We start from the raw sequence: 23,264 nt of genomic DNA, 5'->3' as shown, positions 1-23,264 counted from the left end.
GTAACACTTAGTTAGTACTTCTATATCAAGTAAGATATAATGTTTCTCTATCAATTCAAATATGGTGCTTCCAGAGTAATTTTTTTTTTCTTTTTCTTTTGAAGATAAAAATATTTGTATCACATTTAATAGACTTACAATCATCTAGTTACTCAATATATATACTTTATTCATATCTTTGCTATTTTAGATCCTTTATTAGTATCAATTTGAAGGGGGGGAAATTACACATTTAACTACTTGATTTATAAAGTAGAGACAAAACTTGATTTTATGATTTTTTTTATCTAGATGTTATTGAAGCTCTCTGATGAGTTTTAATTTAACGCTCTTCTAAAGTTCCAATAATATTCAAATTATCATATATATATATATATATATATATATATATATTATAACATATTTTGATATCATATTTAACCTTCAACAAATATTTATTGAGTTAGCTATACAACATATTTAGATTGATTCATTCAATCAAAATATTTAAGTATGCATATTTGTACAAAAGTTTTAAGGAATTTTCAAATGTTTTTTGCATTTTAAATCACTCAATGATAAATTTAACTATATGTGGATCTACAAAATCATTAGACATATTATAAAATTTTTCATAACTATCAGACTAATAAAATAGTTGTATCCACCACAAAGTAATTTAAAAAAATATCGTAATTCAAATCGTATTTTATTTTTTAGGACTACTCATTTATACCTCGTTTACATTACAGCTTTAGGTGTTTGAATTACTAATTCAAAAACTTCACATTGTTAAAGTTGATTTAACTGTTAGAACCAAACCATAATAATTATAAAAATAATAAATATTAGATTTGTGGAAGCGTATCTAGATTAATTGATATGTTGAAATCTTTACGTATTTCTTTGGTTGTGATCTTCCAAGAAGATAGAGTTTCATTAAGTATAAACTCTTTGAACGGGGATAAGAGTAAATACGAGATTATCTATTTCTTAGGGACCATAACCCCTCTATATAACTGATTTAAGAATCATATATTGTTTGTACTTGTAACTTTTCCCATCATCAAATTATAAATAAAACTTTAACATTATCTACACTTTTGTTTCTATGACACTTCTAATACCTTATGACTTTATAATATAATTGATCACTTGCTTTATGTCATATTTTATGATAACAATTTACATTATATATATATATATATATGTGTGTGCGCGCGCTCATAATTATGGATTTTAATCAACATTAAATGTACTTGAATATCGTCTTTTTATTTTTGACCAATCATTTTTTACATATACTCATTGATATATTTATATTTCAGATACTTATTTTGTTTCTTTACTTCTATAAAAATATTGTTCTGAACTATAAGAGAAAATTATATTGGAGAGATGTAATCATTTTGTATTCTCTTTAACTTTTTGTTGTTTACATCGTAGACATGAGTTTTGTAGAGATATTGGAAGAGTGATTTGAGATATTCCGAATTTTGATATAGATATCATATTTTAGGATACATGTGATATTATGTATTTGTAAGCTTTGTACCATTCGTGATCTATTTATTTATAGTAAATTTTTCTTCTTCTAATCAATCGAGGTAACTAATGTTGAACCATATTAAATTTTATTTCTCATATGATCTTTTCTATGTTCTCCCTTCTTTATTTTTTTCGTTTATAAATTAGTAACAATCATTGCATTAAGTTAAAATTTAATAAGTTTACAAGGATTGAATAATAATTTATAATTTTAGAGTCTTGATTATTTAATATTATTAGTATTTACAGATGGACCGAGGGGATAGGTGGAGACAGTTGTCCCCTGAAAATCTAAAATTAATATATATTTTATATTATCCTATATATAATTTTTATAAAAAATTTGTTTTCGTCCCTTTAGAATTTTATAAGTTCGTCTATTTCTAAAGTTTAGAAATTCAACAACAACAAGATAAAATCATGCATCCGTCTCTATTAATATCATTGTATCAAATAATAATAAAAATACAAATTAATATATTTTTTAACTTTACATATATTTAAGAGTTTACCTAAACATTTTCTTTATATTTTCTCTTTATCACACTATGAGCTTGTAAATTTATCTAAAACATAATCTTTAAAAATTGTGAAATACAAACTTGGATAAGTTTTAAGGATATTTATTTGATAGAATAATAATATATTTTTTTCATAAATGGCTTTAATCCTTTATCATGTGTTATTATTGTTTTAAGACTGCTTTGCATGTTGTTCGGGAATGTCTGGACTCGGCAACCATTTTGTCTGAGGTGGGTTACTCGGCTTTATGTATTCACACATTTCATACCTCATGTGATGATTGACTAGTTTATTTGGTACAGATTTTGTCCTTATGCCAGTTTATTGATATCTTGGGGATTATATACTCCTTGTGGATGTGTCGTAATTTGTTTGTTCATGAGGGGCGGTTGACATCAGGGTTACATTTGATATCGAAAGCTCGCGCTTTACAAGATCATGTTTATGCGCAAGTTCATGCTGATCCGACTCCATTTCTCTCGTCCTCACTGTCATCTAGATGGTGTAAACCATCAAACTCAATCATCAAGATTAATGTTGATGGTGGTGTCTCACCAACAGGGATGCCAGTCGTGGGGATTATTGCCCGTGATGAGTATCGCATGGTGGTCATTGGGCAGACTTTCTCTCTTACTGCTATTGCAGAAGCTTACACGATCACCATTGATCCTCAAATAGGTTTCACGTTAAGTGTTACTCAGATTATCATGGAAAGTGACGCGATAAATTTGATTAGTCAACTACAATGTCGAACACTGAAGTTTTCTATGGCTCGTTTTCATCTTGAGGAGGCCCTTCAATTACTTGCGGGCCATTCGAATTTGGAGGTTACCTAGGTATGACACTGTAAATTTGGTCGCACGCACTCTTGCTTCATGGGCGTCTCACCCATTTGTCCTTTTTATTTTGATTATGCATGCCCGAAGTTTATTCAATTAATTGTATCTGCTGATACTATTTATAGTCAATGCGACTCTGGTCCTGTTTGAAAAGAATATTAATTGAGAACAAATGCTAATAGATTTAAGTCTCTTCTAAGAAAATATTTCACAATGTATTAACAATGGTTTAAATATATCAAAAGTCCCTTTAAATTTTAAATCTTAGTCTCTGTACTTTATTTTTATAAAATTATTTTTTTTTCATTTTTATTTGAAATATTTTTCCCTCCCTTAACTTATATTTAATCTTTACCCCTCTATAATTACAATTTTTCTATTAATTCATATACTAAAACATGAGAAACAAATAATAGACCTGCCAAACATACCGCATAATATGAATTATTGTATATATTAAATTTTATACATAAATGACGGCAAAACTCACAAGATATTGCTGTGAAAAAAAATAATTCACATGATAATGCTGTCCAAGAAATAATTGTTCAAATGGTGTGAATTATACAGTGCATGGATTGGTCGCCATGCAAGCCAAACGAGATCATAGGTCGCCATACACTCGGTGCGACCTTGTAGGTCGCCATGCAAGCGGCTCGAACTCCTCCGTGATTCTGTTGAAATCACGACAAAGGTGGCTCTGCCTCCCTCACCTCTGTCTCCCTCATGCATGCAACAATGAAATCACGACAAAAGTGTTCTATACGAGCTGTGGCGAGAGGATGAAGCTTTGCTACGAGCTGTGGTGAGAGGATGAAGCTTTGCATGCGCCATGCACGTCGGAAGAGGTCGCCATGCACGTCGGAAGAGGTCGCCTGCATGCAGTGGGGAGCAGGCAAGTATGCAGCGGGGAGCAGGGCGCAGGACAAGATCGCCCAGCGTGCATGGCGACCTACCATGTCGCCTGGCGTGCATGGCGACTTACAAGGTCGCCCGGAGGGCATGGCGACCTATGCTGGGAAGCTGCCACGCCGTAGGTCGCCCGGAAGGCATGGCAACCTACGGCCAATACTGTACAATTCACCCTATTTGAGCAATTAATCTTGGGAGTACGTTATATCGTTAAATAAAAAATTCGAGAACATTATCTCGAAAGTTTTACCCATAAATGACTATTTTTTAAAAGTTAATAACTTAATATAAATATATAGTACTTTAATAAAATTAACAAAAACAACATGAGAAAAAGTAAACACTGTATAAAAGCAGGAATGGTAAAGTCAAAACTAGAGTAATAAAGCTGCAGTTGATTTCAGAAAGCCAAATAGGCAAATAAAATAAATAACAGAAATAATAAATAATATTAAGTAGAAGTGGAAAAAAAAAACATTTCCGTTTAAATATTCTTACGGACATAAAACTAAAGCAATCTCTCTTACATGTTTTTTTTCCTTATTCACTGCTTTGTTTTGTAAGAAATAATTTCGTAACAAAAGCCCGATACTCTGCGCGTGATCTCTTCCTCCCTTCCTGCGTTTCTCCGATCAGGTACTCCATTTTTCATCTTCAATTTCCTCCTAAATTATTCGCTTTAAATTTGTAGAATTCAGTGCTTAATGTAAAAGGTTTGTTTGTTTTTTAATCTTTTTTCGGAATTCTCTAAGATAAATCGATCCTTGATGAATTTCATCAAATTATAAGCTCGTGATGAAAATGCTCAATCTGATTTCTTTCTGCTTCGTTTCTGTTGACGTTGTTTTCGTAGAGATGATACAAAAGGAATGCAATCTGTGGGAATTTTAAACATTCACAAATTGTATATTTCAGGATATGCTTTTTATTGGAGTTTTCCGGGAAGTTAAAGATTTATAATTGTGCTTTCATTTATTAGCTGCGATTACATGCTGTGATGGGTTGAGTCTAAATTCGTGTATAATTTGAGTTAAGAGAAATGGAAACTTGGAACTTTTGTTTTATGCTTAAGAACGGGTTAATTTTGTAAATTTTTGTCTAGATTTTTCAAACTTGATTGTATTAAGGATATTTTCTGTTTTTGCTTCTGAGTTTCTGTATTTTACCTCTCTTTTTGGTAAAATTCTGAAATTTGCTACATATGAATTTCAGAATGGTTGAGAATTGGAGTCTGAGATCAATTTATTGCAAAATGTCAGCAAAAGTATCTTTCTTGGAATGTCTAGGTGTTGTGTTAATGAGATTGCGGCCTCAAATGGTTACATGCATTTTTTAGCACCTATCTTTTGTTCGATGCAATGTTTTTTGTTGGTTGTCTAAACTTTATGAATAGGCACGAAAGTATATACAATTGATTTGTATTGGTGATTGATTTTTTCAGTTTGAAATGTTTATATATTTTCATATATTGGGGGTTTCAGGAATTTGTTGATGGGTGCCCCTAAGCAGAAATGGACAGCAGAAGAAGAAGCTGCCCTCAAGGCAGGAGTTCTCAAACATGGAACTGGAAAATGGCGCAATATACTTTCAGATCCTGAGTTTAGTTCGGTCCTGCGTTCACGCTCAAACGTGGATCTCAAGGTATGTAGCTGAGATTCGAGTAGGATTCATCAACATCATCACAATAAGAGTTTTGATGTTTCTGGTTTAATGACCTAAATTTGTTGTGTTTGGACAGTGTCTTTATTAATTGCATCCAAAACTTTTGAACATGAGCTGTTTGCATATTTTATTTGACATTGTTCTGTAATGAATAGAGGTGAAATAATGTGTAAAGTGTTAATATGACCAGGACAAATGGAGAAATATAAATGCCACGGCCATATGGGGGTCAAGGCAGAAGGCCAAGCTTGCTCTTAAAAGAAATCAGATGGCTGCTAAACATGATGATAACCACATGGCGCTTATCACTGTACCTCCGAGTGAAGAAATTGTATATCCTAAGCCTCTTGCCATTTATAGTGGAACGCCGAGGGCAACTGGCTCCAAAAAATTAATTTCAAGGTTATTTTTATGTATTCTCTTATATCATACCAAACTTACACTAGTTAAACGTTAGTATATGAGTTCCTGTCTGCCAGATATTAGAACATGAAATGAAGCAGAAGGCAAGACATTTCCAAGGTTGATTCATTTCAAACTGGCTGTAAATGCAAATATTTGGTTAATTCCTTAGATTAGGGATTTAGATAAGTTATTTTTAGCTGATGAAAACTAAAATTATACGACCTTTGGTCATTGTTGGTCAAAACAATCTTGTGTTGAGAGCCTTACTATTCTGATTAGTACATGCATAACAAATCCTGACGTCATCTCAATGCTTGTAGGTTGGAAAACATTTTATTAGAGGCTATCACTAGTTTGAGAGAGCCTGGTGGTTCTGACAGAGCTTCAATTGCTTTATACATAGAGGTACTTTTCTTTCTTGGATCGGTATAAATCCTAAATACTTGAACAAGGCCTTTTCTATTTTTAATGGCTTTATGTGACAACAATTTTCTTTATGTCTTGTTCCCAAGTGAGTGTGGAACTTAGGGTTTCTGTTTCTCCTTATTTATTGTACATTCTATTTTCAATCATTTAAACCGAAGCTCAGCTCAGAAACTGTTGCAAAAGACTTCCCTAAAACATCTAAACTAATTAGAGTTTGTTCTTCTTTTTTTTTGACATTTTAGGAGAAATATGCTGCACAGCCAAACCTCAAGAAGCTTTTGGCTACAAAACTAAAGTTGCTGGTAGCAAATGGGACATTGACAAAAGTAATTACTCTGTTATTGTTTGTGTAACACTATTTTATAATAGTATTATCTTCCTTATATATATATATATAATATTTAGCCTGTAATGTAGCTTGATGCCAGAAAAGTTAAATTCCACATTAGTGTTCTTGGGTCATAGAAAAGTCTTTATATTAGGTAATAATTTAAAGCCGTTAGGTAATAATTTAAAGCCGTTAATGTTTCCGAAAATGAAATTGTGTCTACTTATGTCGCACAGAACTCTTGCAATATTGGATTTAAAGAAAGAAAGGTGGAAAGGTTGCATACTAGTTGCATAATGGATATCATGGCATCAATACTTTTCTTCCGTGTGAATTGCGTGAAATATTATGTTGGTTTTCCTGATGTACTTTTGGAAAGTTACTAGCATGTTTGTAAAGAAGGTTTAAGTTGAATGTTCATAAGTTGGGAGTGATTCGTAATTATGTTGTGCATATATTGATAGGTAAAGCATAAGTATAGGATTGCACCACATTCGACTATTTCTGAAGCAAGAAGAACTCCTCTGCTTGCTTTGGAAGGAAGGCAGAAGGATTCTACAAAAGCAGAGAAGAAAGGCATCAACAACATTCTTACTAAAACTCAAGTTGATGCAGAGTTATCAAAAATGAAGAGCATGACTGCAGAAGAGGCTGCTGCGGCTGCCGCACGAGCAGTTGCAGAGGCAGAAGTTGCTATTGCCGAGGCTGAAAAGGCAGCAAGAGAGGCAGAGGCCGCAGAAGCTGAAGCTGAAGCAGCAAAAATCTTTGCTAAAGCGGCAGCTAAAGCATTGAAGTCTAGGATGCTAGTTACATGGTAAATCCTTGTTCTTATATATTCTTCCATTGAACAATGTACATAGATCCGGAAACACAGGGTTTCTCAGAGGATGCTCGTGTAGGTTGTTTAAAAGGGTTGGATCTCAACCAAGAGTACAGCTAGTAATACTCGCGATATTTACGCCCTGAAACTGCAGCTCTGTCATTCAACAAAGCTTTACCACAGCAACTTGACATCAGCTGAACAAATTTTATTTACTTATTTATGAGATTACTTTAATCTTTTCTTCTCCTCCATGGTTGAAAAGTTTCTGAAACAACAATTTAGGAAAGATAGCTATTCACAACTACAATGCATTGCATTTTGTGGGTGAGTTTTGTCTTTGGTCTCAAATAATATAGCTCTATTGTGACATGTAATTGTTTAGGATTTTGCCCCCTCTTTAGTGGATTTTCTTTTTCTTTTTCTTTTTCTTTCTGTTTATCTTATCTATATCAGTCGCAAACTTGTGCAGATGGTGTAGAAGGACACCATTTCGTCTTAGCTTGTTGCTGGAACCTTGCATCAGACTTGACATCTTGCTGGCCTGGTATATCAACTATGAATCATGTCTATTACTGTAAATATATTAGGCTTGTAAAGAAGAAAATATGAGATCAACCCATGAAGCTGTGCTTCTTTTTGGACGAACATTTGCTGAGAAGCTTAGAGGTTTATGTGATTCTATAGTTTTATCTTGAAGTAGAGGGTATATATATATATAGCAAAAGAAATAGAGATGGCATTGTGATGGCACTCTTGAGATATTATCTGTTATTTTATTGGAAGTCCATCTGAATAAATTGAACTACAGTTTTGCACGTTTGTGTTCTAGCAATGATGTGTTATTGTTGGGTAATTGGCCACCTCAATGAACTTCTCACACTGCCTCTTACTTATTCAAAGAATGGAGTAGGAATCAATTTGTTAAACTTTTACTCAACTCGTTCAATTGCTATGAATTATGAGAAAGATAATCTTACTTGAATAACACGTGTGATGATCCAATGTACAGTACACGTTGAGAAGACAGTGATTCAACCGTCGGAAGATCAAGTTAGGGAAAAACCAAAAGCCGAAATTCTCAAACACGAATTTTATCCCTTTCGGAAATGCAAATTATAAAAACACAGATTCATCACAAGATAAATCAAAGAAAACCCTCTTTTCAGTTCTTAGATTTTGAATGCTTTACACGCCAATCAATAACCGAGTCAATGTTGGTTGAATCCTTGCAAGATATCATGAAGCAGCAGACTTCTCTATCAGTAATTGACTTGAGCCCCCTGCATTAGAAATGTCACATGTTAGGAGAAAGTATTTTACTTTTTAAGCAAAGCAGAAATACTTGCAATTCTGCTATGTCTAGTTAATCAAGAAAATTGAATGAATCTCTCTTACATTTCTTCAGTTAAAGCCGGTTTTGACAGAGCTCCTGGCTTGTCAATTTTGTTGCCTAGCACCAGAAGAGGGATGCCACTAAGCGAGGGTTTGCTCAACAAATCATGAAGCTCACTTCTTGAGATGCTCAGGTTACCGGGATCAGCTGCATCCACTACATAACTGCGAGAAAATCAGGTTTATTCTAGCAGATATACAAAGCAGTGGATGCAATTCTATGACTAGGGGGGGTATTCGGTTTCGTGATTTGAGAAGCAGAAAGTACAATGGTAAGCAACCGAAGGCCAATCAAATACTGAAAAAAATTATATATGATAATTCTTGCACATATCTCTAGGCTATATAACCTTTTTGCATCAAGTATAAACCTTTCTAATACCAAGTAGAATAGATGCCTTCAGTTCGTTAGCTACGGTTTTCAAAGACATCGCCCTAAACAGACATGAAGGACTGGTCGTTTTGGATAAAATTATCAAGATAGCATTGAAATGCTCACTACTAATGCAGATATGGCCCGAAATTGTCAATGGAAATAAAAGAAAGTTATTGCATAGGACGAGCCTATGAAAATGAAGTAGTCGCTTCTTACACAATTGCAGAAACTGCACGGCAGTATCGTTCCCACATGCTACGAAACCTAGGTTGGCCTCCAAGATCCCATAACTTTATGGTAACATTTCCTTTTGTCACTTTCCTCATGTTGAATCCAACCTGAAAAGAAGCCATTCGGATGAATAAAGGACTATAAAAGCATTGGAATGTAATAGCATTGCAGTTCACAAAATTAACAGAAATCCACTTAGATTATATGACTCACTGTAGGGATCATGTCTTCCCTATACCCACCAGTCTGGGGAAAAAGGACAAGCAATCAACTTAAAATCAATTCAGAGAATAAGATAAAGAAACATGTTTTTAGATAGCTAGTAATGGACCCTGCATATGTTGCGACCGCATTTACAACTGATTTTAATTTACTTACTGCGACAACATTTACTAACGAGGTTTTTCCAGCATTCTGAAGTCCTATCAAAGATAGCTCCATTTCCTGCTTGAAAAACAAGCTGCAAAACAACATATATGAAAAGTGAACCTCAATACTATGAAGGTTGAACTTTTGTACCATTTGTTTGTTTAAGATTGTTCCAAAGATAAACGTAAAAAAAAGCTCATCGAAACAGCATTTGCAACTTAAACTGGAATCCCTAATATATATACATGGACATAAAATCAACTTGGATGAATCATATAACTAAATAACTTGCTCAAGCCAGTGAAAGACAAAGGGAACCTTGAAACTAGTCAGAATAGGACATGGCTCAAAAGGCTCGTGATACTGTAAAGTCAGTGCGCTTCTTTATCATAAGGAATACTACTTCCTACGAGGCTGTGAATGAATTTCATCATAGAAACCATCTAATTTTTAACAAAGGCATCCTTATGTGCGAGGTGATGTTATCATAATCTCCACCACCATGAAGAAGACATTTGACAACAATATCAAACAAAAGCTGGAAAACACCATTTCTTTATTCCAGCCCAATGTCAAACACACAGCTAAAAGGATACAAAAATTGAAAATTTAGCTTAAATACAAAAAAATTGAAAATTTTGATTAAGATCTACTAATTTTAGCTTCTAGGTGTTTGCTAGTAAGGGAAGCTTCCTGTTTCCTTCCCACTTTATCTTCAAGTAAAGATTTCATTCCTCCCTGAAGCTTTTTTCTCTAAGATCTGTTTTTCTTTTCTTAATTCTAATTTCTGTCGCTTTTCGAATGCTTTCATATTTTTTAATTTCTATTAGAAGAATTCGATGCTTTCAAGGAAATTTTAAGATACTTTGATTTGTAAATTTTTGCTGAAAGCTCAACTATATGAACTCGTGAAGCTCCAGAGCTAGAGATCTCATGTTTCTTTTGTCATACCAGTGTTGTAACTGCATATCCGTGAATTGATTCGATTTCCTTATCTTCTTTGTGTTGATATATGTTTCAGTTTAGGTTCGAGTTAGATGTAGCATTGGATCCGGCCCTTTTTATTTCTGATTGTTAATTTGTCTACCTAAATATCAGCTTGAGTTAATTTGTAATTTACTTGAAAAGTAGTTTTGCTTTGAGTAGGATCTACTGTTATAAAGATTTATAAAATTTGTTGTGGTTTTACCACTTGATTTTTAGTTGTTGGCCTAAAGATAAGTAAGATAGTGTTAATTTGTCTTAAAATTATATTAAGTAACCAATTAGGCTTCTTAGTACCCCAATTCTCTAGCGTTTTATTGGTGCATCTTCTGTCTTCTTTGGATTCTTTTTTCATAGTTCCTCATAGCTTCGGCTATAGATGATTACTTGAGGTAATGTCCTTCTTTTAGATCCCATAGGGCGTATAGGGAGAGGGCTCGACAGAGAGGTGTTAAGGAGACTAGACTTAGAGTTTGTTCGTTGAATGTAGGCACGTTAAATGCTAGGCTACTGGAGCTGACCGACGTACTTAGTAATAGGAAAATAGATTTTGCATGTATTTAGTAGACTAAGTGGAAAGGGGCTCGTGCCAGAGAGTGTAATGGGAACAAGTTGTGGTATTCAGGCGTAGATAACGCTAGAAATGGGGTGGGTATCTTGGTATCCTCTAGGCTCAAGGAAAATGTAGTTGAAGTTTGTAGATACCGGGATAGGATCTTGATGATTAAGGTTATTATAGAAGCGGAAGTGGTGAATGTCTTTTCAGTGTTTACCCCACACGTTAGCCTAGGGGAGGGGGAGAAACGTAGGTTCTGGGATCAGTTAGATGATGTACTTAGGAGCATTCCGGAGGACCAAAGAGTTTTCATAGGGGGAGACTTCAATGGCCAAATAGGTAGTGCAACCGACGGGTATGACGGTGTTCATGGGGGTTTCGATTTTGGTAGTAGGAACGAGGAGGGGTGTACGTTGCTTGAATTTGCTACTGCACACGATTTGGTGGTCACTAACTCCTTCTTTAACAAGAGAGATGTGAACTTGATTATGTTCTATAGTGGGGGACATTGTACCCAAATCGACTACATCCTGGTTCGAAATCGGGATCGATGGGCTTGCATTGACTGTAAGGTGTTTCCTGAAGAGGCATGCACATCACAACACATATTGTTAGTTTTGGTGTTTCGCGTACGCCACGGGCGGAGCACTCATAAGAGGGCTAAACTTGGTAAACCTAGGATCATTTGGAAGAACTTACATGGAGCGACAGTTGATGACTTTAGGAGTAAGGTGTTCTCTAGTATAGGTTTTGGAACTACAAACTCAAATAATGCAGATATATTATGGGAAAATATGGTAAATTCCATCAGAGAGGTGGGCAAAAACACCCTTGGGTTATCGACGGGGAAGGTTAAGGAACATAAAGAATCGTGGTGGTGGAACGACGAAGTCCAAACTAAGGTGAAGACAAAGCAAACTTGCTTCAAAGAGTTTCTACAATGCAATGACGATGAAGAAAGATCGATAGTTAAACAAAGTTACGAGGAGGAAAAGAAAACAGTGGCTAAAGCAAAGGATAAGGCATACGAGGAAATGTACAAGAGACTAGACACCAAGGAAGGACAAAACGACATCTTCAGGCTTGCAAAATCCAGGGAAAATAGGAAAAATGATCTAGGTAGCATTAGGTTTATTAAGGACAACAATGGCGTTCTTTTAGTGAAAGATCATGATATTAAGAGGGTTTGGGGTAGTTACTTCTTTGGCTTATTTAATGACGGTGCCTATCCCTGTAGAGATAGTACCGTCAATGGGTCAGTCGACCATCATTCAGCGGCCAATGACTATCCTACAAGTAGGATTGGGTTTGAGGAAGTCAAAATGGCTCTTAAAAAGATGGGGAGAGACAAAGTTGTAGGTCCATATCAAATTCCTATCACTGTGTGGTTGGCCCTATGAGAAGTGGGAGTTAATTGGTTAACCAACATCTTTAATATTATTTTAAAGACTGCCAAGATGCCAGAGGAGTGGAGAGAGTCTACGGTGATACCAATCTATAAGAATAAAGGAGATCCCCAATGTTGTGGCAACTACAGAGGTATTAAAATACTCATCCATACCATGAAGCTATGGGAAAGGGTGATAGAGGCTAGGTTGAGACATGTTACTAGGGTTTCGGAAAACCAATTTGGCTTTATGCCAGGCAAGTCTACTACGGAGGCAATTCATCTACTTCAACGGCTTATGGAGAAATATAGGGAAAAAATAGAGATCTCCACATGGCGTTCATTGACCTTGAGAAGGCATATGATAGCGTTCCCCGCGATACGATCTGGAAGACCTTGGAAATGAGACGGATCCTAACTGCTTATATCCGGGCGATTCGTGATATGTACTGTAGATCTACTACTTACGTCAGGACTACGGTTGGCGACACCGAGGCATTCCCGATGAAAATCAGGCTCCACCAGGGGTCGGCTCTTAGCCCTTGCATCTTCGCCTTGATTATGGATGACATCTATTGTGCGACACTAGACGGTATTCCATGGTGTATGCTTTTCACTGAAGACATTGTCCTAGTTGCTGAAACAAAAACTGAGCTGAATAGAAGACTGGCTTCCTGGAAGACTGCTTTGGAAGTAAAAGGTTTACGGATCAATATTAAAAAGACAGAGTATTTATGTTCAAACTTCAGTGGGAACCAAAATGATGAAGATGTAGAAGTCTGTATAGAGGGACATGTTATCCCCTCAAATGAATGTTTCAAGTACCTAGGGTCTATGATACATAAAGATGGGGGTGTAGATGATGACGTTACACATCGTATAAAGGCGGGATGGCTAAAGTGGAGGGTTGCAACTGGAGTTTTGTGTGACAAGAGGGTGCCTCTAAAACTTAAGGGAAAATTTTATATAATGGCAATAAGACCAGCGCTACTGTATGGATCAGAATGTTGGGCAATCAAGAAGGATCACGTAAGGAGGATGGAGGCCGTAGAAATGAGAATGCTTCGATGGGCATGTGGTAGAACTCTGTGGGACATGACACCAAACTCTGCTATTAGGAAGTCCTTGGGGGTGGTGCTTGTATCCAAAAAATTGAGGGAGGGTAGACTACGGTAGTTTGGGTATGTCCAAAGGCGACAACCGTCGAATGCGGTCAGGAGGGTAGAGTTGATTACAATCGACGGTGCCAGAAGGAGAGGAAGACCAAGGTGGAAGTGGGAAGACTGCTTGAGATCTGATTTGAAGGATTTAGCCATTAACGATGACATGACCTCTGATAGGAAAATATAGAGACTTAAGACCAGTGTAGCCGAGTAGTGCGGGTCACAGACATATGGTATAACATCTCTGTCTTCTTTTTAACGCCTTTGTAATAAGTTTCATGACTTCTACTTTATATACGTTTCTGTCATTAGATTTTATGAAGGCCTAGAACTAGGGTAGCGGAGTAGTGTTGCCTTAGTTTAGGTTTTAACCCATTTGACTTTATTCCTTCTCGTAGCTTGATATCGTTGACTATTGTGTATCATTCTCTTCTGGTTTCCTCTTTTTAAATTTAGTCGGGTCTTACGTTTCTGTCTATATGCAGAGATATTTACGCAGGAATTTATTTACAGGGATTACTTCCCATTACAGACACGCATATGAAGTCTGCATATGAAGACTGTTCAACTATGTATTTATTTATTTACTTATACATGCATTACATTTAATCTTTATCTTTGATTTTCTGACTGCCGGAGGTCTTCCACGGAAGCTACTCTCAATCCTGGCATTGGGGGCAACCTACTACCCTACTACCCTACATCCCCCTTACCCCATTACACATGGGAATAGGGTTTTGTTGTTGTTGTTATTGTTGTTTGGATTTTGTTGGCTTTTTCACTTACAGTTTAAAAAACCCCAAGCTCTGTTGAGAAATCCAGTGGGGATTAACATTAACATATTCCGTGATGAAAGAGAGAATAAGCAGAATGACCATTTTACAGCAAAACAGAATTTACGTACATAACATACACTCAAAACAATAAGCATGTAACGTTGGCATACAACTTTTTTAATATTTAAATTTAATATTTTAAATATGCACTCATTATGTGATTAAAGATAAAATTTATATGTACGTATCATTATCGCCATCATATCGACTCATGCTCATGTAAATATTTATCTTAGACAAGTACCGTGCATATTATTTCTTTTTATATAAAATTCGTACAAACTCTTTTATGTTTGTATATTATTTTCTCTCTCTTTTATTTTAACCCTAAGCGACGTTAGCGTGAGAGACATTGCCTAAATGACTTACCACATAGATAAAAATACGCCTTTGAAAAGACGCTTTTACGTGTGCACGTTAAAAAAAATACTATTTTGATCAATAATGTTATTTGAAATTTTTTTTATAGAAGTTGTTAGTTTAGTATGAACATAAAATATCTAAAATTACAATTAATATTTATAATAAATTAAATATATAATTATGATATTTTTCTATAATCGTAAACAAAAAACTAGTTACTTAATATCTTAAAATGATCAAATAAGGAAAATATTTAAAACTCATTTAAAAAACTCGAACAAAAAATAGATTTAAATATATTTAACTTCATCGATAAAATAAATCACAACATGATATCAAACTACTGAAGACCACAAACAATCGTAAATCAAAATTGAGTATCGTGAGAAAACTATCTACAAACGTAAATATGATATCTAAATCTAACTCGATAATCCAAATAATGGAAGATCGACAAGTTAATAGACATACAACATCTTGGTCATTTAAGACAATGATATATTTAAACATGAGAAAAAAACAAAAAAAAAAACAACCAAACAATAAATAAATAAAAATACACGATAAAAGATAATAGGAAGCATACCATAAAGACAAAGGAAATGATATCATGAAAGTAGAGTTATTAGAAATTAAAAAATAACAAAAGAAAATTATAAATACAATATAAAAAATAAATAAATAAATAAAACTGACAATCAACAACCAACACTAAAATTAATATTATTGTCCATCAATAAAATAAAAAATGATAAGAAGATAAACAATGATAAGTGGAAAAAAATTTAAAAAGAGAGAGTGACATCTAACATCTATTTTTTCTTACGCAATACTATTTAATTTTTTTTATAAATCTATATTGAATTATTTATTATTTAAAAACTCTTAATTATTTGATAATAAATATTTTTATCCTTATATATAATACTTAAACTAGAAATATTAAAAAATAATAATGATTCTCTTAATCATTAAAATTGTTGAAATTATTTAATTAAATATTTTATTTTAGTAAAAAACTTTAAAAAATAATATTTCATAAATAAGACGAAAATAATAAAATTTTAGGTATTAGCCACTAAGACCGTCAAAGTTTTCAATTTTTGATCTGTCATTGGATGCATAGAAATCTTAACAATTATAAAATAGGAAAATGTCTCATTATAGGAGAGTATAAGAAATGACAACTTAATTTAAGAATTAATGTTAAGAAATAATAGAGAATGGGTGTAGTTGAAAATATTATAAAAATAATATATTTAGTTAAACATAACTTAAAATATTAATTTTTTTTAAATATTTTAGATTAAACAAAAATATTATTTTCATAATATTTTTGGTTCAACAAAAAGTATTAAAAAATTAATATTTTAAATTATATCCAATTAAAAATATTAAATTTATTTTTTTTAATATTTTCGATTACATTCATTTTCTGACGTATTTTAACCTTAAATTAAGTTACCATATGATAAAACTACCCCTCATCAGTGCATATCCATAAATTTAAGAATAAAGGTATAATATTTTATTTTTAAAAAAATAAGTTATATATATATTTTTAATATACTAAATTAAATTAAATAATTTTTTGTAAAACAATAGAATACACTTGATCCGCAGTGCATCCGCCCATGCCGCTCATTACATATGAAAACATATAATCATCATTCGTATTATTACTTGAAAGTTAGATATAAAAACATATAATCAAATCCACACAATCAATAAAATCATATCATTTGATCGCCACCGTGTTTCCTTCAAGATGCTCTAAACCATGATATGTCTACTCGCCCCAGGGGAACTTAACAGTTTGTAAAGCCCTTGCTTCATCTACAGGAAAGTCTAGGGTGAGTCCGTCTTAATATATGATTAAAAAAATATGTTATTAATTTTGTTACTATTTATTTAATATTTTTAATAAAAAATTATTTAAAAAATTATTATTTATATCGGTTTTGTTATTATTGGACACTTTACCGATTTTATTAACATATTCGATAAAGTATTATCTAAAACATTATTTTTTCTACCGATTTTGTTATTATTTAATATTTTACCAAAAATATTAAAAAACATTAATATTTTAAGTAGAAATAATAATATTTTATATAATATTTTACTAGAAATATTAAAAAAATAATAACAAAACTGATAATATTTTTTTAATCATATATTAAGAATACCGGACGGTAAAAAGTTTCCCTCATCTGCCATTTAAAAAAAATAAATAATTAAGATAAAATCATCATTTGCAAAAACAAAATGTTAAAAAAATCATTAAAAATCCAACCTCTGATCTGAATCAGGGAATTGTGTGGAAAGTAGAAACGAAGTCATAGGAAATAGTGAAAAACACACAACCGAATAAGGCCACCGAAGCTCAAGTCCAACACTCAGCATAATGAAATCAAAATAGATGCAAGAAAAAAAGGTTTGTTCAGAGTCATAATTTACTTCGTAGAAACCATCTTTAGATCTTGTTTCAAATTACCATTCTTCTCCTTACTTCGTCATAATTTACTTCGTAGAAACCCTCTTTAGATCTTGTTTCAAATGACCACACTTCTCCTTACTTTGTCTTCTTCTTCTTTTTGACAAATTTTACTCCTTTACTTTTTCCCCTTGTATTTAGGAACTCTGTGAAGTTGGGGTTTTTTTTTTTTTTTTTTTTTCCTTTTTCTATCATTTCCTGGAACTTTGAAGAAAGGGTAAAGTAGAGATGCCCCTATCTGGGACCGGGAATCTTCCAAGACCTTTTCCAGGTCAGTTTTCTTCTCTGTCTGGATATTAAAATTTCTCTGCTAAGTTCATTTTTTTGGGTGTCCTGTGGATCTGCTATATGGGTTTTGGCGCTTATATTTAAAGTTGATTATTTGAGAAGTTTGATAATTTCTGAGCTGATAACGATGTGATAGTCTTGTGTTGTGTGCATTGATATTTGATACCGAACTTAAATATGTTGTTTGTCTATTTTGCCAAATTGTATGGTGTTTTAAGATTAGTGTTTGCTGCATGTTGAAAAGATGTTAAACGTAATACTAATATACACCTGTTATTTCAAGCTGATCCCTTTTCTTTTCGGATTAGGAGTTGATAATTGTCTATTCCAATCCTAAAGGATTAGGGTTTACAATGTTCTGCACTTGGCTACTGTTGATTCTCTATCTATTCTAGCCAATCAATAATAGTATTGTTTTGGAGTTTGTTGTACTTTTTGATGGATTAAAGAGATAAGGGAAGATGAGTATGGTTGTAATTCAAATTTGGTGAAAATGTTTTGGATCTCTGAGTGTTTCATTTTTCGTAATTGCAGCATTATCTGGGAGATGAAAGAAAGGAAGGGAATATGAGGGTGTGGAACGATACAAATACAGGAAACCAATTGCTTTCCTTTGGATGCAGGGTACAGGTGCTCTAAGTCTGCTGTGGTGTTGAGATTGGTGGGGTTCCTTCTTATGCTCCAACTCTACTCTCTTGCTAATCACAGAAGTGCAGTGAAAGGGGATATTCAATTGGGTGTGAGTCGTCATCCACAAGTCCGGGAACTTGAACAGGTGGAAGAGGAGAATATTCAAGTCCCCCCTCCTAGGAAGAAACGATCTGCACCTGCTTCTAAATGGAGACACAAGCGAAATACTGCACTGGTTAATGAATTCCTTGATGAGAATTCTCAGCTTCGGCATGTATTCTTTCCGGAAATGAAAACTGCTATAGATCCTGTGAAGGCAGCAGGAAATGAAAGCTACTACTACCATCCAGGAAAAATTTGGTTGAATACTGAAGGAAATCCTATTCAAGCTATATGATGAAAGATCCACTACATACTATTGGTATGGGGAATACAAAGATGGACCCACCTACCGTGCACATAAGAAGGGTGCAGCACGAGTAAGTTTATTGTTTAGAATATATAATCCAAATCTAGTATATTGTTTCTCTCAGTAAAGAATATATTATTGCTTGCATTCATAGAACAAAAAAAAAAAAAGATGTAAGATTTGTTTTGTGAGAATAAGTTTTTAGAGGGTTTGGCGAATGGTTTGAATTTAACATTAGTTTTGGGATTGAGTGGAATAAATCTTACATTAAGTTTATTGCTTAATGTTAATTTCAAATTAGCAAATATATTATATTGTCTCTCAGTAAAGAATATATTATTGCTTGCATATGGTTACCCTAGGTAATCTCGATTTTTAATTCTTACTTTAAACTATCTACTGAACAATTTATTTTGCTGTTATTGATTCAACATAATTTCGCTCTTGCTTTGTCGAAGTTGTTTGTGAAACCGTTTGGTTGAATTTTAGAACCTGTACGAAAAAGGGTTTAAAACAATTTAACTAAATAAGGTTGGCAGTTGTTCCTGTGATATGAAATTATAGAATGTTTGGTGGGCAAAACAATGAGATTATTAAGCTGAAGTGCGTGGAAAAAAGAAATATTTAACTCTTGAAAATTATCAAAATTTAGTTGTTTACATGTTTCTTAGTTATGTTTGCGAGAGTTTGGGACACTGTTGTGTATTCACTTAAACATTAATATCTGTGGTTTATTAATTATTTATTTCAGGGGTAAGCTGAGTAGGATCTTAAGGATTTGTGGGGTTTGTTTAAATTGATCTTAGTTTAGCATATCAATTTATTGCAATCAGAGGAAAGTCATTGATTAGCTGTAAAAGTATGATTGATAGATATTCTTAGTGAGGGCACGTGAAAGACTTTTGCATATTGGTCACTACTATATCATCACAGTTCTCATAATATTAGGTCTAAATTAGTCCATTTGCTTTGTGGTTTATCTATCCTTTTTCAGTTCAATCTTCTTTGTACCTTGCAGTTTTATAATGTGTAAAACAAGGATGGGGTGGGATCTCTAAATAGGAGTCGGTATTAACATTCTAGTCTTATACGATATCCTAAAATGTGCCATAAGCATATACTTCTGGTGCAAATGAAAACAAGTAACAGTATTTCATGCTAGCTTCATGTGGCAGTGGTATAACTACATTTTGGTATCTTGCTATCATCATGAATGAGTATTCCCCACACGGCCACACCCCACCCCCTCATCTTTTACATTTCAGATTATCATTGTCTTTTCGGTGTTCTGTACCTATTTATTGTGGTATGACCACCAAAGTGGGTATTTCTGATCAAAAGATTCTTCAAGATCATTTAATCAAATCTCTTTGGAAGGTGTAGTTAGTATTGAGGAAAGGGTGAGACAGATCTAGTAGAAGAAAACTCTGAGAAAAAGGCTGCGAATTACATAAATGATTTATGATTTCACTTATAAAGGCCACCCAAAATGTGAAGGGTATATTGGCCTTGCATAAATTCTGCTTTAGAAGTACTAAACTCCTAGGGACTTCCTAAATGCAAGTTGTAAAACTACAAACTTTTCTGTATTTAGAATGATAGGCATCCGATTTGATTGCTTTTCGTTGGCATTTGATCAGTTTCTTGGTTGATTGTTGCCACTCCATTATCTCTAACTATAAGAAACTCACACTACTGAACTTAAAGCATGAATTGTGAGGCAGCAAAGCTGTCGTCTTTATCAATCTCTTTGTAAGTTGAAGTGATGCTTGAGATACACGACATTTGATTGCATATCTAACTCATTTTTAGCACCTATCTCGTCCTTCAGGCTGAAAATTTGACTGCATATCTAAATCTTTAGTTATAAGAAGTTCCTTAAAATTTTTTAATTAGGTTGACGTTATAGGAGTTGGTTGTTATTCTTCCAAGGATTTGTGGATGTGGAAAAACCAAGGTATCATGTTGGCCGCAGAACAGACAAATGAAACCCATGATCTCCACAAATCCAATGTGTTGGAGCGGCCAAAAGTTGTTTACAATGAGAGGACAGGTAAGTATGTAATGTGGATGCATATTGACGATGCCAACTACACTAAAGCTGCTGTCAGAATTGCTATCAGCAAATATCGGACAGGTCCTTTCGAGTATCTCCGCAGCCAAAGGCCCCATGGATTTGAGAGCAGGGACATGACAATCTTCAAGGACGATGATGGTGTAGCATATCTAATTTATTCATCTCAGAACAATAGTGAACTTCACATTGGACCACTAACTGATGATTATCTAGATGTGCAGCCTGAAATGCAAAGGATTTTGGTTGGACAACGCCAGGAAGCCGCGGCTCTTTTTAAGTACCAAGGGACTTATTTTATGATCACATCGGGTTGCTCTGGATGGGCACCAAATGAAGCACTGGCACATGCAGCTGAGTCGATCTTGGGACCATGGGAAACCCATGCATTGGAGGGAACAAAATGTTTTGACTTGCAACTCTTTTGGCACAGAGTACATTTGTGATTACTTTGCCGGGCATTCCAGGTTCGTATATTTTTATGGCAGATCGGTGGAATCCAGCTGAGTTGAGGGACTCAAGGTATGTGTGGCTGCCGTTAATTGTTGGCGGCCTTCCTGATCGGCCCCTTGAGTTCAATTTTGGATTTCCATCGTGGCCAAGGGTATCGATATATTGGCATCGGAAGTGGAGACTTCCCTCAAGTTGGAGGGTATCGAAATGAGTTGGCGTATTTTTCTTTGAGTTTAATACATGGTTCCAGTGTATTGTATGTTAAAGCTCTTAACCTATTCTTTCACTGTTTCGTATCCTTTTGATGTATATAAAAAAATGTATTTTTAGGAAAGGGTCTTTTGATTTTTTTAGAAAAATGAGATCCTTTTACCCTGGCTTATTATTTTAATATATAATAAAAGGGCAAAATATATTCCAAAGAAATTTGTTTTATTAACATTAATTAATTGTCTTTCAACTTCAACTTAGCCTCCCAATCAAAATATATTGACATCAGTTAGCTGGTCATTTGTTAATGACAAAACAATTTTTCAAAGCTTAAATTAAGCTTAATGATAGAAAATATATGGACCGACCCTTGAGAGAAAATCCCAACAAAACGTAAAGTAGATGCATAGACGGTATTATTATTATTATTATTATTATTATTATTATTATTATTATTATTATTATTATCATTATGGATTCTAAAAGAAAAATAAAGTATGGGAAAAAGATATTCAGAAAAGCAATAAAAAGAAACGAATTTAAAAGGAAATTTAAGATAAGATGAATTTAAAAAAGAAATAGGAAATTTTCAAAGCTTTCCCTTTGTTAGGGTTAAAAGTGAAAAGGATAAATATAATTGGTTTTTATAATTGTATTAAATAAAAGAAAAATAATATAAATTTAGTTCAGTTAATTCTACAACACCATTTTATAAAATATCCCATAATTGGAATCCAAATACCCTAACCAATGGCCGTCCTATGACTCTAAGGCACCCCCACCCCCCTCAAAAAAAAAAAAAACCTAGATATAGCCCATTCTTTTAGCTAGATGCATCATTTATAGAGTGAATGGTCACTCAACTTTTATTTTGGTCATCCAAACTTAAAAAGTTGCAAATTGATCATTGTCATTAGACATTGTTTTCATTTTGGCCACTCACGTTAGATTTTTTATTTTATTTAGGGGTGTAAACGAGCCGAGTCGAGCTCGAGTATTGCCGAGCTCGACTCGAACTCGAAAACTTTAAACATAAGCTCGACTCAACTCAAAAACTCGCGAGCCTAAAATTTTCAAGCTCGACTCGAACTCGAAAGATAATATTGAAACTCGACTCGAACTCGAAAAGGCTCGAAAGTTCAACTGAAGCTCGAGACTCGATTGAAGCTCAATTTTGAGCTCGATTTTGAACTCGATTCAAGCTCGATTGTGAGCTCGATTCAAGCTCGATAGTGAGCTCAATTCAAGCTCGATTCAAGCTCGAGGATGGGTTAATATTTTTTTGCTGAAACCCATCCTCTTTTATACATTCGACTTACCCCTTATTCCCCAAGAACCAAGGATGTGGGATATCAATTCACATAGAACAGTGTATTTTCAAAGTGGATTGACAGCACAAAAAACCCCCTTTGCATCAATGTAGGTAGGAAGGAATCAAGTGATCGGTTTTCATCAAAATGGCAAGCAGAATCTTGTCAAAAAGAAACAATCAATACAATTAAATGAAGAACAATCTGCATAATTAAACTTTCTTCTCGAGAAATCAATAACCATTTAAGAAGCCTTTTCTGCAACCAACACCAACCTCGTGCATTTCAGTTT

General features: G+C 33.9%; 2 protein-coding genes and 1 pseudogene across 3 annotated transcripts; 2 read left to right on the top strand and 1 right to left on the bottom strand.

Annotated features, from left to right (window-relative positions):
* The first annotated feature begins 4,289 nt into the window (after positions 1 to 4,289).
* LOC120195494 (telomere repeat-binding factor 2-like) lies at positions 4,290 to 8,259 on the top strand. Of its 2 annotated transcripts, XM_039197502.1 has the most exons (7): positions 4,290 to 4,436; positions 5,282 to 5,441; positions 5,653 to 5,864; positions 6,188 to 6,272; positions 6,536 to 6,619; positions 7,086 to 7,435; positions 7,914 to 8,259. In XM_039197502.1, coding segments are annotated over exons 2-7 (882 nt in total). In that variant the 5' UTR covers positions 4,290 to 4,436; positions 5,282 to 5,291; the 3' UTR covers positions 7,915 to 8,259. The 2 variants fall into 2 exon arrangements, with proteins under 2 accessions (XP_039053433.1, XP_039053432.1); XM_039197501.1 differs by lacking the exon at positions 7,914 to 8,259 and having other exon boundaries at positions 7,086 to 7,579.
* Positions 8,260 to 8,572: 313 nt separating this feature from the next.
* LOC120195470 (ADP-ribosylation factor-like protein 8a) lies at positions 8,573 to 9,906 on the bottom strand. Its single transcript, XM_039197488.1, has 5 exons — positions 9,822 to 9,906; positions 9,657 to 9,689; positions 9,429 to 9,550; positions 8,840 to 9,001; positions 8,573 to 8,724 (listed from the first exon to the last, which is right to left on the bottom strand). Exons 1-5 carry the CDS (start codon positions 9,882 to 9,884, stop codon positions 8,607 to 8,609), a joined length of 498 nt encoding a protein of 165 aa, XP_039053419.1. The 5' UTR covers positions 9,885 to 9,906; the 3' UTR covers positions 8,573 to 8,606.
* Positions 9,907 to 17,445: 7,539 nt separating this feature from the next.
* Positions 17,446 to 21,722, top strand: LOC120195574 (annotated as a pseudogene).
* The last annotated feature ends 1,542 nt before the right edge of the window (positions 21,723 to 23,264 follow it).

Source organism: Hibiscus syriacus, unplaced genomic scaffold, assembly GCF_006381635.1.
Source record: "Hibiscus syriacus cultivar Baekdansim isolate YM2019G1 unplaced genomic scaffold, ASM638163v2 tig00117016_pilon, whole genome shotgun sequence".
Classification (NCBI taxonomy): Eukaryota; Viridiplantae; Streptophyta; class Magnoliopsida; order Malvales; family Malvaceae; genus Hibiscus; species Hibiscus syriacus.
This window is presented reverse-complemented; position numbering and strand designations above follow the sequence as displayed.

Coding starts and splice junctions, on each gene's coding strand:
- LOC120195494 (XM_039197501.1), top strand. CDS start 5,292: ATGGGTGCCCCTAAGCAGAAATGGACAGCAGAAGAAGAAGCTGCCCTC. Junction 5,442..5,652: donor GCTCAAACGTGGATCTCAAG/GTATGTAGCTGA, acceptor TAATATGACCAG/GACAAATGGAGAAATATAAA. Junction 6,273..6,535: donor CAATTGCTTTATACATAGAG/GTACTTTTCTTT, acceptor TTGACATTTTAG/GAGAAATATGCTGCACAGCC.
- LOC120195470 (XM_039197488.1), bottom strand. CDS start 9,884: ATGGAGCTATCTTTGATAGGACTTCAGAATGCTGGAAAAACCTCGTTA. Junction 9,002..9,428: donor CGTGCAGTTTCTGCAATTGT/GTAAGAAGCGAC, acceptor ATTTTCTCGCAG/TTATGTAGTGGATGCAGCTG. Junction 8,725..8,839: donor CCGGCTTTAACTGAAGAAAT/GTAAGAGAGATT, acceptor TTTCTAATGCAG/GGGGCTCAAGTCAATTACTG.